This window comes from Bos indicus x Bos taurus, chromosome 18, assembly GCF_003369695.1.
Source record: "Bos indicus x Bos taurus breed Angus x Brahman F1 hybrid chromosome 18, Bos_hybrid_MaternalHap_v2.0, whole genome shotgun sequence".
NCBI classification, from domain to species: Eukaryota; Metazoa; Chordata; class Mammalia; order Artiodactyla; family Bovidae; genus Bos; species Bos indicus x Bos taurus.
The window spans coordinates 5,227,523-5,240,158 of NC_040093.1; the positions used below are offsets into that span (position 1 = coordinate 5,227,523).

The 12,636-nt window shown below is 41.5% G+C and overlaps 1 protein-coding gene across 1 annotated transcript in view; it reads left to right on the forward strand.

Moving 5' to 3' along the window:
- Positions 1-4,718: 4,718 nt before the first annotated feature.
- Positions 4,719-12,636, forward strand: part of LOC113876059 (zinc finger protein 160-like) — a 34,734-nt gene continuing 26,816 nt past the window's right edge. Inside the window, exons 1-2 of the mRNA XM_027514888.1 lie at positions 4,719-4,837; positions 5,337-5,429. Coding sequence (XP_027370689.1) covers positions 4,720-4,837; positions 5,337-5,429 — 211 coding nt within the window. The 5' untranslated portion in view covers position 4,719. The remainder of the gene's footprint in view (positions 4,838-5,336; positions 5,430-12,636) is intronic.

Genomic DNA, 12,636 nt, shown 5'->3' on the forward strand with positions numbered 1-12,636 from the left:
ATCCAGTATTAATGTTTGTTTGCTAATCTAATGTAGATATGTCGAGGGTCATTAGGCAGAGTATTTTCATTGTGCCTAGGTTTATTATAAGTTAAATATTTTTATATTTTTATATCTGTTACAAGTTTGTCAACCAGCAAAGTACCTCTCGGAGAAGGCAATGGCACCCCACTCCAGTATACTTGCCTGGAAAATCCCATGGATGGAGGAACCTGGATAGGCTGCAGTCCATGGGGTCGCTAAGAGTTAGACACGACTAAGCGCCTTCACTTTCACTTTTCACTTTCCTGCATTGGAGAAGGAAATGGCAACCCACTCCACTGTTCTTGCCTGGAGAATCCCAGGGATGGGGGAGCCTGGTGGACTGCCTTCTATGGGGTCACACAGAGTCGGACAGGACTGAAGTGACTCAGCAGCAAAGTACCTCTAGGAAAGAAAAAAAAAAAAAAACCTCAAAGAAAATGTAAAAGAGATAGGAGTTTTCAGAGACACTCTTTTAAGAATAATTATATTTTAGAAATGTCTGTCTAAAACATTCTCTAGATTTTGGTAACCTGAATTTCTGGGGCTGTGCTACACTAACTGACAGAAGTTTATTGACTAGCTAGGTCATTTCCAAATAAAATAAGATTCTGAAACATTCATTACTGAGGACTAACTTCCTCTTACAGAGAAAGTAGAGATTTTGGACTATTCATGAATAATGCTTGATGCCATCCTGAGATGGTCTCTAGAAATTTTTTTATAAAAATTATCACTGGTATTTATGTTCACCAATCTAGAGAACGCTTAAGTTCTTGGTTGCTTAAGGAAAGTAGAATGTGTATTTTCACTAAAGAAGGTATGAGGGATGAAATTACATTTTATGAAGGGAAAAGGAAATTGGTCTGACTTACAGGTGGCAGTTTCAGGATGGGAGAACAAAGTCATGTGTACAGAAAGTGGTAAGAATATTTTATGGAAAGTGGACCCCAAGGGAAGAGTTTTGTGCAGAAATACAAGTTTTCTTGAGATGTTGAGCTGCCTTTGATACTGGATTTTAAGTTTCTTTACCTCTGAAGGGATCTGTTCTGTTTACCTATGCCATCTTCGTTACTTTGGCTAAGTGAATAGTTTCCCCGTGATCTATATGATTGTATCTGACTGAGTGTTATAACCCCTTTTGAAATTTGTCCACAAAACTTCCTAAATAACTTGACTTCTAGCTGACTTTGGAATGCTTCAGAGGCCCCTGAGACATCCCAGGGAACTATTAAACTACCTGGGTTCATTGGACATGTTACATTACATGGGAAGTGCGGTTGAAGGGGTGACAGATCTCCTCTTATTATGCTGTATGGTGGATGTTACTAATATAGATATCTTAAAATTACGTGAGTTCGTATAGATCTGTGAAGTGAAGTGAAGTCACCCACTCCTGTCCGACTCTTTGCGACCCCATGGGGTGTAGCCTATGGGCTCCTCGGTCCATGGGAGTTTCCAGGCAAGAGTGCTAGAGTGGATTGCCGTTTCCTTCCCCAGGTGGCCTTCCCGACCCAGGAATCGCACCCAGGTCTCCCTCATTGCAGGCAGACTCTTTACCATCTGAGCCACCAGGGAAGCCCAAATATTTATTTATTTGGCCGCGCCAGATCGTAGTTGCAGCACGCAGGGTCTAGTTGCCCAACCAGGGTTCGAACCTGGGTCCCCTGCCTTGGGAGTTCAGAGTCTTAGCTGCTGGGCCACCAGGGAAGTCACCATAGATCTGATATGCCCTAATTAAATGCGGTCAACTATAATTCCTACTTATCCTGTGAACGTGTTACAAGTCACAGCAATGACCAGGCTACACTGTCAACTGCAGTTTAATCAGATTTAAACATGCCTTCTATGGTTTCACTCTGATGCCTTTGTAAGAATACTGCGACTTCATGATTTATGGAAAAGATTTATCTAAGGTTAACCAATAAACAAGTCTTGTTTGCTATCTGGTAAGCTGGTACCAGACTGGAATTTAGTTGAATCTCTATGCTAATAGAACAAAGTTTTCTTAGAATGCAGCTTTCAATAAGAGATTATGAATTTCTTTCCCTTTAAGTGATTTATATTCATTTTTAAAATCTTTTGTTACTTTGGTAAAGTGAATAAGCATTCCTTAAGATTATGGTACATGTAGACAAAGCTCATACTTCTACAAATATAACCCCTCGTGCTTAGACTTTTGCCATCCTGATGTCCTTAAAACATGGCCATGGTCTGCTTGTCAATCAGGGAATTAAAAATGGGTGAACAATAGCTGTAAATCAAAGAGTCAGGGCTATGGGAAATGCAACATGGCTGCCTGGCTTTTCTGGGCTCCCTGACAAACCTCATTTTTATTTGATGGGTTAAAGCCTTCCCTGGCTACAGGGTTAATGCCCTCATAATGCAAAAATTATGTTTCACTGAATATTAACTTTTTTTCATTGCTAAAGTAAGTTTCTAGTTTTGTTAATTAAAGTCTAGTGTTCACTAAGATTCACTTCTGAGATAGTTCCTTCTTATGTTATATTTCTAAAAGATTTAATTGTGTTATTAAAAAGGATACTCTTAAGTTTGTTTCTAAAGCTAATCTCAGTAAGCAATCTTCAGATAAAGAATAGATGCTCCGTGATATACAACCAGGAGATTACCATCTGGCTAGTCATTTAACAAGGCAAGTCAGATGACCTGGAGTATACTGGGCTCTACCTAATGAAAGTTCTTGACCTTTCCTTCTTAGTCCTGAGTAATAACTGCTAGCTCTAGCTATATTATTTTCTATGTCGCTTGTTTCAGAAGATTGATTCTTACGTTACTCAATGTGTGGCTGGGCCTGTGATAAAATGCTGATATGCAGCTCCACATGCTATCAATGATTGTAATAATGTAACTCTAGATATGGGAAGAAGGAAGAAAAGGGACTATTTTCCTGGACCAAGAGGCTAGTTAGACAGGTATGGTCCAGAGATTTTGCTACTCACAAGGCCTGCTCTAGAAACAGCACATTGAGTGGCCTATCAATGGATCCTTCCCTAGACCTGGGAATGAGCCTTCCCAGTGCTGCACGATACAATGGCCAAAAAATGCCCCCAGAGCATGGTCAAATATGTGGTATGAAGGGACCTTGCTGACTGGACTCTGCCAAAGATGACATCATGATAACTGTAAGCTCCTGATTTTCAACACCCTGCAAAAGGAGTTCAGAGTAGAGATCAAAAATAAGGCACTCTGCTCTGGGAAAAACCCAGAACTGGCCTTCCAAGAGTGAGATGTTTTCAGGTAAAGATTTTATGAGCCCCAATTCTGGCTTCTTCTCGTACCTAGAGAAACACTAACGTCACGAACCAATGTCCAGTCCTGGTTTTCCTGGCTAGCCCCTGAGCACCTTTTCTACTTCTCTTCATCTTTGGGCCATGTACCTTTAACTTTCTTGTACAGTTTGTTTCTTCTAAAATAGCACAAGTTTCCAAGTGGTCCTGCAAGAATATTCCCTGACCAACACCTAGACAATGCTGAAACAAGTCACCTTATCATTCCATGGACTCTCATCTCCCTCCATAAATGCTCCGTGACAGAGTAGGCAAAGGGAACCCAGAGCCCCATGGCGCCTCTGTTCAGCCTGAAGAAGCCGGAGTGGTCTTTGCCCCCTTTTCCTTGAAACTGGATTCCCAAATATGAGAAGGGAAATGGGTAGATAGTAAGACGTGAGCAGGGTATCAACAAGGGCTAAAGAATTGGCCCTAAAATAAAGAGGGAGATATGTGGTGACCCAGGGACTAAAGAGCAGATAAAACCAAGGAGGGTCTCAGAATGCAGGAACGAAAAAACAAGACCCTTAGCAACTTTCTCTCCCCCATGTTGTAACTGTTGGTGGATTTCAGGTCCTCCTCAGCAGTATAAACGGGCTCCCCTCCTACCCCATAAGCAGAAAATGTTTTTCTTACTCTTCTCCCACCCAGTATAGGTGCCTCATCCATTCAGCAAATGATCCGCAAGACCCCTATCCCACTCCTTGTACCCTGGCTATGAGTGGACTAAGGACCCCTGTTCAACATCCGTTCTCATTTGTGCTGGCCTGCTCTTCTAACAGCGTCCCCCATTCTAATAAACTTTACTTCCCTCTCATTTTGTCTCAAGTCTGGAAATTCTTTTCCAACACGATCCCAGACCCCAAGAAAGGTTACTATCCTATTAGACCTGTTGAAGTCTGTAAAACAAAGTTCCAACTTAAGTATGAATTCTTACCTTAGTATTCTGTTTCATTGGGGTTCAAAATCCTCATTCATCAAGCAGAATTTTCAACATTACTAGCTCAAATAACCTTGCTAAAAATGTGGCACTTTGGCCCCACTTCAGAACTCTTGGTTCAGAATACATTAAAAAAAAAAAAAATTCCTGTTTCTTTGATAAACAATTTATACTATGTCACACGAGTAGAACACTGAAGAATAAATATGCTCATGCTGCCCTGATTATTTTATAATTGCTCTTTCAGATGAGAGTAGTTTCTCTAATGGCTTGTGGATCATCACTCATCCTCTTTTGTTCACATTAGAAATTGGGTAGAAAGGAGTACTGTGTCAAAAATATATTTTGCAATACCAGCCAAGCCACTAAATCACGACCAGGACTCTGATCTTTCCCTTTTCATCTTGGATCACATAAGGAAGACTTCTCACGGCCTACTGGCATCTGTACTGTGTATTTCAGGGACCGCTGATGTTCCAGGATGTGGCCATAGACTTCACTCAAGAGGAGTGGGAATGCCTGGACCTCAGTCAGCGGGAATTGTACAGGGACGTGATGTTAGAGAACTATGGGAACCTGGCCTCCTTGGGTGAGGATAACTGCCTTCCAGAATCCCTTATCTACCCACTGGGTTTTAGTTCCGTCATGTCAAGAATGTCTTCTGAAATGTTCTGCTTCCCACAGTAGTTTCAGATCTCTGCTTTCTAGGGCAAAAATGGGTATTTGTGAGTTTAGAAAGAAAGGGGATGATTCATGATGAGTCGTTATGCTGGTGAAGTTTTTCTTCCTTGATGTACTCTGCCTCCTTCCTTCTAGGTTCGTGGTAATTGTGAAAGTTCTGTGGTATTAAATAGTTGCACCCTCTCTTAATCTCACATTGACACTACTTACTTTTGCCTTAGTACTACTTGACCAGAATCTCAGGATCTGATGTTAGGTGTGTGTTAGTATTGTATAGCTACTGTGAATAAAGTATTTAAGAAAATCGTTTTCTAGAACAAAATGTGTTCTTGTCTCACGGGAATACATATTGGATTCGATACTGATGAATCTCTAACAACACAAATATTCCTTTCTCTGATAAATAGGGCTTGTCTCTAAGCTGGACCTGGTCACCTTTCTGGAGCAATTAGAGGATCCCAGGAATATAAGGAGAATGGGGACAACAGCCATTTACCCAGGTAGGTATGAATGGTTGGAGATGATGACTCAGATGAGAGGTCCAAGGAGCAGGGAGGAACTCATCCTTCATCACATGGTTTTGGAAGATTTACTTCAATTGAAATGGTTTTCGGAAATCTGGGTTTGTGTCTGCTACTATCATAATGATGTATCACCTGTCCCATTCTGTCTCTTAAATCATTCATGAATTTATCTCTAGTGATTACTTTTCTCCATCACAGTGTGACCTAAAAGTCTCCTCGTGCCTTGTGACAAACTGCATTCATTCATTGTTCTTCAATTTCTTGGGGCCCTAGGAAAACTCTGCCCATTTCTGAGTAACTGTATGACAGTCCTTTTAAAGTTTCCTTCTATCTCTAGACAGAAATGTGGGAGTGGAATGGTAGACAAACTGCCAAACTTCTAGGAATACTAGGGACAGGTTTTTGTTCTCTGATTCATAATTTCCTATCCACTGGGAGTGACACATAGGACCTTCTAAATACATTTCAAATTCAAGTAATTTTTCACTTCAGAAAGCAAAACCTCGTGACAATGAAAGAATACACATCTCAAGTTGACTTCAAAGTTTCTCTTTTCCTTATATGATCTCATATTAAATATCTTTAGTGGATTTGCCCCAATTCTAACATGCTAAAATACGTTATTCTGTTATGTCATAGAATTTTAAAATAAATTGACATAAAATCTTAGCACATTTTCCACTATATTGTTAATGGTTGATGCAAACTATGATAATTTTTATATTATATAAAGAAATATTTTTTAAGAGTTCTAATTGGAATATAGCTGTTTTCCAATTTTATACTCCTATACAGCAAAGAGAATCAGTTATACATATCCATTCAGTTCCACGGCTCTCTGAGTCTGCGATCATGATCTGCAGCAAGGCAGGCTTCCCTGTCCATCACCAACTCCCAGAGCCTGCTCAGACTCATGTCCATCAAGTCCAGGATGCATCCAACCATCTCATCCTCTGTTGTCCCCTTCTCTCATCTTCAATCTTTGCTAGCATCAGGGTCTTTCTCAGTGGGTCAGTTCTTCACATCAGCTGGCCAGAGTATCGGAGCTTCAGCTTCACCATGTCCTTCCAATGAATATTCAGGACTGATTTCCTTTAGGATGGAGTGGTGTGGTCTTCTTGTAGTCCAAGGCACTCTCAAGAGTCTTCTCCAATACCACAGTTCAAAAGCATCAATTCTTTGGTGCTCAGCTTTCTTCATGGTCCAGCTCTCACATCCATACATGACTACTGGAAAAACCATGGCTTTGACTAGATGGACCTTTGTCAGCAAAGTAATGTTTCTGCTTTTTAACATGCTGCCTAGGTTGGTCACAGTTTTTCTTCCAAGGAGGAAGAGTCTTCTACTTTCATGGCTGTAGTCACCATCTACAATGATTTAGGAACCCCCAAAAATAAGGTCTATCACTGCTTCCACTGTTTCTCCCGCCGATTGCGATGAAATGACCTGACTGGTGCCATGATCTTCGTTTTTTGAAGGTTGAGTTTGAAGCCACCTTTTTCGCCCTCTCTCAGTTTCACCAAGAGACTCCTCAATTCCTCTTCACTTTCTGCTATAAGGGTGGTGTCATCTGTATGTCTGAGATTATGGACATTTCTCCCTGAAATCTTGATTCCAATTTGTGCTTCATCCAGCCCGGTATGTCACATGATGTACTGTGCAGGCTGACACAGTACATAAGCAGGCTGACAATATACAGGCTTGACGTACTCCTTTCCCCATTTGGAATCAGTCCTTTGTCACATGTCCAGTTCTCACTGTTGCTTCTTGACATGCATACAGGTTTCCCAGGAGGCAGGTAATGTAGTCTGGTGTTCCCATCTCTTTCAGAATTTTCCACAGTTTCTTGTGATCCACGCAATCAAAGGCTGTGGTGTAGTCAATACAGCAGATGTAGTTGTTTTTCCAGAACTCTCTTGCTTTTTACATGATCCAAGGGATGCTGGCAATTTGATCTCTGGTTCCTCTGCCGTTTCTAAATCCAGCTTCAAGAGCTGGAAGCACTGGGTTCATGTATAGTTAATGCCTGGCTTGGAGAATTTTGAGCCTTTGCTACTGTTTGAAATGAGGGAAATTGTGTAGTACTTTGAGCGTTCTTTGGCACTGCCTTTCTTTGTGATTGGAATGAAAACTGACCTTTTCCTGTCCTGAGGCCACTGCTGAGTTTTCCAAATTTGCTGGCTTATCAAGTGCAGAACGTTAGCACTATCATCGTTTAGGACTTCAAACAGCTCAGCTGGATTTCCATCACGTGCACTAGCTTTTTGGTCGTCATGCCTTCCAAGGCCGACTTGACTTTGGACGTCAGGATGTCTGTTACTAGGTGAGTGATTATACCATCGTGGTGATCTCAGTCATTAAGATCTTTTTTTTTGTATAGTTCTTCCATGTATTCCAGCCACCTTCTCTTAATATCTTTTGCTTCTTTTAGGTCCATCCCGTTTCTGTCCTTTATTCTTCCCATCTTTGCATGAAATAGTCCCAGTACCTCTATTTTTCGTAAAGAGATCTCTAGTCTTTACTGTGCTATAGATCTCCTTCCCATTTAGGTCCCACAGAGCAATGAGTAGACTTCCCTGTTTCAGTCATAGTTTTAAAGTCTCTCTTCTTTTTTAATTTCTTAAAACTAGTACTGTATTAAGTTTCTCTTATTTGTTTTCAGCTTCCTCATACATTTTCTATGTGTCCTCCGATTCTGATTAGTTCTCTGTCACTATCACTTATGATTTGTAGATTGAAACATCTAATAGGCCATTCTCAGAAACATGTGTGGGAAGAAGTGGATTTAAAAATTACTGGATTTTTAGAATTTCTGAAAGTGAGTGTTTGGTGTCTCCACTTAAGATGACTAAAAGCAAGAATTAATCATTAGATTGCCTATCACCTCTTAATTCAGTGGTCCTTGGGGGTTTTCATCTTGTTTCTTCCCCTATAACGTATTTCTGTGCCATCTCATTTTGTCCAGCGTTCTGTTTGTGGTCTCTGTTTTGACGGGTTCAGGAACCTAGTTAGTCTTCCTTCTGGTATCTGTCCCTTGGTGGGTGAGGTTGGTCCAGAGGTTTGTGCCCTTATCCTCTCTTGATCATTTCCTTGATTCCTGGTCACTGTGACCAGAGCCCACTGGGGATATTCAGGGCTGTTGTCCCCTTGTTCTGTGGGTGTTAATGCCCTCTTTCTGTTGGTGCCTGCTCCCTGCGTGGTGGAATAGGGCCCCCAGATCTGATTCTTAGCTGTGATTCTCATCTGTGGTACCAGGCTGCTGGGACTGGAGCACACGCACTGGGAGAGAAGTCACTAAGTATTACTCTTCTGGGGATGTTCACCTCAGGGTGTGCCCTGTTGTGCCCTCTTCTGCATTCTGCAAGCTCTCATGTTATGTAGTGTTGGCACTGCTCTTGGCTCCACCCTAACCGAGGGCATGATGGCCCGTGGCCCTGTGGTCTCTCAGATGTTGTTTTCACAGGGTCACCAGCATAGATTCAGTGAAGTCAGGTCCTGGGATTGCATTCAACGTGGAGCTCGAGCCACTGTGGTGCTATGGGGCAGCTCAGGCTCTGTCCTGGCCCAGCCCCTTTGTGTGGGAGCCCACAAAGCTTACAGCTGCCAAAGCTACACCTGCCATGAATGAGAGAGCCCTGGTATTTGATTCAGATGCTCCGTAGGGGCTAAGGTTACAAAGCCAGTTGTGAGTGTAAGACCATGGATTGTGTTGCTGGGAGGAGAGGTTTCAGCTTTTCTTCTTAATCCCTGGGGTTCAGCTGTACTTTCAGCTCCTTCTTTGTGTGTGGCCAACTCACAGCTTCTGCTCTTGAGGCTGCCCCAGAGCACAGGGGTCTGTTGATTGTCGATGGGGGAGGCCATGGCTGGGGGATCAAATGACCTACATGGGTGGAGTTCTTCGAAGTCCCTGCTGAGCAGGGGCCGGTCTAAGGGACAAGATATGCAATGGGCTTCCTGGTTGGGTGTCACTCACCAATGGCGCTCTGCTCTCTGGTGTTTCAGGCTTCGACCACAAGCATCCCGTTTGCAGAGCTCCTCCCTCACTCCCATCACTTCAGGCTGTTTCCTCACAGCCAACAGCAGTCGTCTGCCTCAATATGCTCTCCAAACCCCACCTTTCAGCACCCAGCTCTTGTCTACATTGGTGGAAAAGCCTCTAGGGCTGGATGGGCAAGGCTGAGGTCAGTACCCTGTGTGCAGGTCTCACTCTGTCCTGCTGCCACACGCTGGTTGCTGTGTTCTCTTCCCACAGAGAATGAGGCTCTCCTTCTGTCCAGACTGAGCTCCCCCAGTGAGGGGCTTCCCGGGATATGGAGACCTTTCCTCGCTTTCATCTCCCCACAGGATTGCAAGCCCCAACGCACTTCCTCTCCTCTTCCTTTTCCTTCTTCCTGCTCTCCTCTTCCTTTTGTCCTACCGAGCTCAGCAGGAATCTTTCTTGTCTTTTCAGATTTCCGAGGGCCTCTGCTAGTGTTCAGCTGGGCTCTGTGAGAATTGTTCCATTTCTCATTCATTTGTGGAGAGAGAGATGAGTCCACATCTGCCTAAGCCTCTGGCATCTTGATCCTTGGGTCTCTATTTTACTTTTAAACTAGCGATGGTCATCAATTTTCTCTAAATCTTTAAAGAGATTCACTGAGAATAGCAGGGACAATTACTTGTTATTTGTTATCTTTCAGCTATGTCTCCACAAGATACCCAGGATTTGATGCCGAAGAATCCAGCATTAGAAGGTCTATTCCCCAAAGCCAACGTAAGAATATATCAAACATTTCACCTTGGAAACTTAAATTTAATGAAAGACAGGGAATATATGAGGGTAAATGAAGGACAGAGAGGATGTTTATATGGACATAAAAAAATGAAGACAGTTATACATAATGCTAATGTTACTGGAAAAATAAATGATCAACGTGCGTCAAATTGGGAAAAACACCAAGTTCAGTCTTCAACGTCGACTGAGAAATGTAAGTTTTTAAGAAAAGATGTCCCTCCTTTTTTGAAACATACATGTTCTCTAAAAAGGAACATGGAAAACCTGAAAGGTAATCTAGTCTCTACTGCAAAAACTGATTCAGATAATTCGGAACGTAGGCTTCGACTAAACATGCATTCAAGCATGTCTGAATACCTACAATTTAACAATGAGGGGTCAAATTCACAATTTAATCAATTTGAGGGATCCGTGAGCAGGGCGTCATTTTTCTTCCCACAAGAGATATTTTCTTTCCATTTCAAGGTGTGTAATGTTGATGATAATGGAAGAGACGCCATCCAGCCATCATTGTTCAGTACATATCGTGATATGGTTAATATACAGCAGCTTTGCATGTATAATAAAATGAGTCAGGCCTTAAGGAAGAGCTCCAGCTCCAATAATTACAGGAGTATTTATGGTGGAGTGAGAAGGTATTCAGGCAGTGAAACTGGGTCTACGGTTGAAGGAGACTCAAACCTTATGAAACATCAGGAACCTGAATCTTCAAACAAGGACTCTAAAAGTAAGACATTTAGAAATACCTTTGATCAAATGGCACATTTTTCTCTAGATAAGAGTACTTGTAGTAAAGAGAGGACTTGTCATGAATATGGTAAGGTTTCTAATCAGTCTTCAGAACTTATTCAACAGCAGACTGTTCAGAATCCACAGAAAGAAAACAAGGGTAATATATGTGGGAATGTCTTTAGTAAAGCATCCAATCTAAGTAAACATAGGAAAATCCATACAGGAAGGAAACCTTTCAAATGTACAGATTGTAGCAAAGCGTTTAACCGTCGCTCACATCTTACTCAACATCAGCGAATTCACACTGGAGAGAAACCTTATAAATGTACAGTATGTGGCAAAGCCTTTCCTTACAGTTCAAGTCTTATTGAACATCAGCGGATTCATACCGGAGAGAGACCTTATAAATGTACAGAATGTAGTGTAGCCTTTGTCTGTTCCTCACATCTAACCTATCATCAGCGAATTCATACTGGAGAGAAGCCTTATAAATGTAAAGAATGTAACAAAGCCTTTCATAGTCGCTTACTTCTTGCTCGACATCAGCGAATTCATTCTGGGGTGAGACCTTATAAATGTAAAGAGTGTAACAAAGCCTTTTTTCACCCCTCAAATCTTACTCAACATGAGCGAATTCATACTGGAGAGAGACCTTATAAATGTAAAGAGTGTAACAAATCCTTTATTCGGCGCTCACATCTTACTAAACATCAGCAAATTCATACTGGAGAGAGGCCTTATAAATGTGAAGAATGCAACAAAACCTTTATCCTTCGCTCACATGTTACCCAACATCAAAGAATTCATACTGGAGAGAGGCCTTATAAATGTAAAGAATGTAACAAAGCCTTTTTTCACTGCTCAAATCTTACTCGACACCAGCGAATTCATTCTGGGGAGAGACCTTATAAATGTAAAGAGTGTAACAAAGCCTTTAATCTAAAGTCATATCTAACCTATCATCAGCGAATTCATACTGGAGAGAGACCTTATAAATGTACAGCATGTGGCAAAGCCTTTTGTCAGAGTGGTCATCTCAGTAAACATCTGAGAACACACACTGGAGAGATACCCTAGTAATGGAAAAGTGATGGAAGAGAATTGTCCTAAACATGCATCAGAAAACACAAGAGTTTATACGAGAAACCTATGGAGATGATGTAACAAGTATGTAGAAAGGTATTTAATCAAAAGTTAAATCGAAATAAATATCAGAGATTGCATACTAGAAGGCATTTCATCAGTCCTCTTTTCTGAAGTTTCTCTGAAGGAGAATGACTGTAGGGAGTACTCCATAGTTAAAACACATAGACAGTGGATATATTAGCATAAATCGTGAGATGAAGGTTGATGGTGAGAAAGTTACAATTCTTAGTAATGTATGTATGCTTGTTAATAATGACGTGATTTGAGATTATTTGAAGTGAATGTTATTAAGCCCTCAAATCATCCATACTATGCTTTGTTTCTAGTGTGTTTGCAGACATAGATTTTTGATGGTTTATTATAGATTAGTCTTTTATATTGTGTTGCAACCATTTCTATCTATCCTCCATTAGAAGATGAAGGATACCGTACTGTAAAATGGACAATGACCATCTAAATGGACGTGTTTGGCATTGATGTGAAATATCTGGAGGTTGCCATGATATAGTGATCATTGAATCTTTCCATGTT